We start from the raw sequence: 2,937 nt of genomic DNA, 5'->3' as shown, positions 1-2,937 counted from the left end.
CGACAAACGATATAATATATTCAATACAATGCAGTACAATACAATACGATATATTACGAAATGACATGTAACAACAATCCAAATAAGTTGTTAGGTAATCAAAATCATAGCAATCAGGTTCTTTTGAATAGGTCACCATAAAGCCGACGATTCTTCAAAATCTAATATTGGAATCACCTTTAAAATTACCGGATTTGATTTTAAATTTACCGTTCATTCAACGCTGCTACAATCAGAAATATAATAATTTGACTTACTAAAAGATGGCTCTATTACCATGTTAAAAATAACTTGGAGATCCAACTCAAAAACTTAACAAAATGGACAAGCCTCATACCTATATATACCCAACATGTGATATATATCTCACACATTCCTCTATAGTCTTAATCATCATCTTCATTTCCATATTTTTCATAGGTTTTGCTTCGTGGCGGAGTCGGGGCGGAAGTGGATTCATCTGTACCTCCTTTTATATTGCGAATCTTTTTGTTTCTCCGTATATTTAATTTTTTTTAATCTCCTTGATAAAAATCCGAGCTCTTCTGCTTGTTTTGCTGTTTGTAATGCAACCCTTGCTGTTTGTAATGCAACCCAAATACTAACCTAGATGATCGGTTGTGAAAACGACATTTTATAGGAAAAGTACCCACATTTTTCTTTTTATTAATTTCCTAGCTATGTTGCAACAAGTCAACAAATAAAAAAATAAAATTAAAAAAAAGCAAAACAAATTCACTAAATTTTTCAATATTCCCCGCGCTTATAAAACCCATACCAAACCGTTACTCCTAAAACCCTCTCTCCCTTTTCTTGCCCACAACTTTCTGTTACATTTTTTGTGTCTCAAAATTCATATATACAAAAAACAAATTCCTGAAATTCATAATCAAAAATCAAAGATGCTGACTCCATTGGTTTCTGAAATTCCAAGATTAGAAAACCAAAATGAACAGAGCAAAACAGAGCAACATACTCTGTTTTTGGCCATTTCTGAAACAAAATCCATGGCCAATATTGCACTTCCCATGATTTTCATAGGCTTACTTCTCTACTCTCGTTCAATGATCTCAATGCTATTTCTTGGTCGTTTAGGGGAACTTTCTTTAGCTGGTGGCTCGCTTGCGATTGGTTTTGCAAATATAACCGGTTATTCAATCCTTTCTGGTTTAGCCATGGGAATGGAACCAATTTGTGGACAAGCATTTGGTGCTAAAAGGTTCAAGATTCTTGGCCTTAGTTTACAAAGGACAATTCTTCTTCTTCTTTTGGTATCAATTCCCATTTCATTCTTGTGGTGTAATATGAAACAAATCTTGGTATTTTGTGGCCAAGATCATGATATAGCCACACAAGCACAAAGTTACATTATTTACTCGATTCCTGATCTTTTTGCTCTCTCGTTTTTACATCCGTTGAGGATTTATCTTCGTTCTCAATCGATAATAATGCCTCTAACGTATTGTGCTGCCCTCGCGATTCTTGTTCATATTCCAATCAACTATTTTCTTGTTATAGTCCTTAATCTTGGTATTAAGGGTGTTGCTTTAAGTGGGGTTTGGACAAATTTCAATCTTGTGGGGTCATTAATTGCGTACATTATAGTGTCAGGGGTACATAAGAAAACATGGAGCGCCATTTCTAAAGAGTGTTTTAAAGGGTGGAAAACACTTTTAAATTTAGCCATTCCAAGTTGTATTAGTGTTTGTTTAGAATGGTGGTGGTATGAAATTATGATTTTGTTGTGTGGATTATTGTTAAATCCTAAGGCAAATGTTGCATCAATGGGAATTTTGATTCAAACAACATCTTTGATATACATTTTCCCTTCTTCTTTGAGTGTTGGTGTATCAACAAGAGTTGGAAATGAACTTGGAGCTAATAGGCCTAATCAAGCAAAATTAGCTGCAATTATTGGACTATGCTATAGTTTCATTTTTGGACTATTGGCATTGTCATTTGCTATACTAGTGAGGAATATTTGGGCAAGTATGTACACTCAAGATCAAGAAATTATCGCGTTAACGTCGATAATTTTGCCTATAATTGGATTATGTGAGCTTGGAAATTGTCCACAAACAACAGGTTGTGGTGTATTAAGAGGAACAGCTAGACCTAAATTGGGTGCTAATATTAATCTTGGTTGTTTTTATCTTGTTGGAATGCCAGTGGCTATTTATTTAGGATTTTTTCGAGGTTACGATTTTAAGGGACTTTGGATTGGATTATTAGCTGCTCAAGCTTCATGTGCAGTGACAATGTTGTTGATTATTTTGGCAAGAACAAATTGGGAAGATCAAGCTAAAAGAGCAAAAGAGTTAACTGCAAATATACAAGGAGATTTTGGTGAAGAAAATGAAGAGGAAGAGAAGTTTATTATTGATGAAGAAACTGCAGAATGTTCTTTTGATTCATCAGAGTATTATCAGAAGCTTGATGGAAGTTTAAATGTTTGATTTTTCTAATTTGATCAATTCTTGGATTATTCTTTCATCTTTTTTTATTATTATTTTGTATATCGGTTATTATTCTTGATATTTGTGTTGCTCGAACTCTTCAAAAATGGAGCAATATAGCTTGATATAAACACACAAACAAAAAGAGTTAATAGAGATTATTTTTTTTCTTGTTTTCATGTAATTACAATTTTTGTGTTTGTAAATCAAGATCTGCATTGTTCTCTTTTATTTTTGATATAATTAATTGTGGAAGCAGGAATGTTTTGTGATAAACTATTGTGTTGTCCATATATTTTATTAGTTGATTAGCATGGTTTTAATGTTCCCTCCTTCTCAAACAGAAATGAAATGTTTGACTTCTGAAGTCAAATCTTTACTTTTTTGGCCTCCTTTTGCTCTTTCAATTTTGGTCCCTTGACTTGTAATCCATACTCTAATTTCTAAAATCTAATATTTATTTTTAGTGCTGTTATGTGGA

General features: G+C 33.0%; 1 protein-coding gene across 1 annotated transcript; it reads left to right on the top strand.

Moving 5' to 3' along the window:
• Positions 1-389: 389 nt before the first annotated feature.
• On the top strand, positions 390-2,613 carry LOC107823865 (protein DETOXIFICATION 49-like). Its single transcript, XM_016650566.2, has one exon. The coding sequence runs from the start codon at positions 903-905 to the stop codon at positions 2,454-2,456; it is 1,554 nt and encodes a 517-aa protein (XP_016506052.1). The 5' UTR covers positions 390-902; the 3' UTR covers positions 2,457-2,613.
• Positions 2,614-2,937: the final 324 nt, after the last annotated feature.

This window comes from Nicotiana tabacum, chromosome 15 (assembly GCF_000715075.1).
Source record: "Nicotiana tabacum cultivar K326 chromosome 15, ASM71507v2, whole genome shotgun sequence".
Lineage (NCBI taxonomy): Eukaryota > Viridiplantae > Streptophyta > Magnoliopsida > Solanales > Solanaceae > Nicotiana > Nicotiana tabacum.
This window is presented reverse-complemented; position numbering and strand designations above follow the sequence as displayed.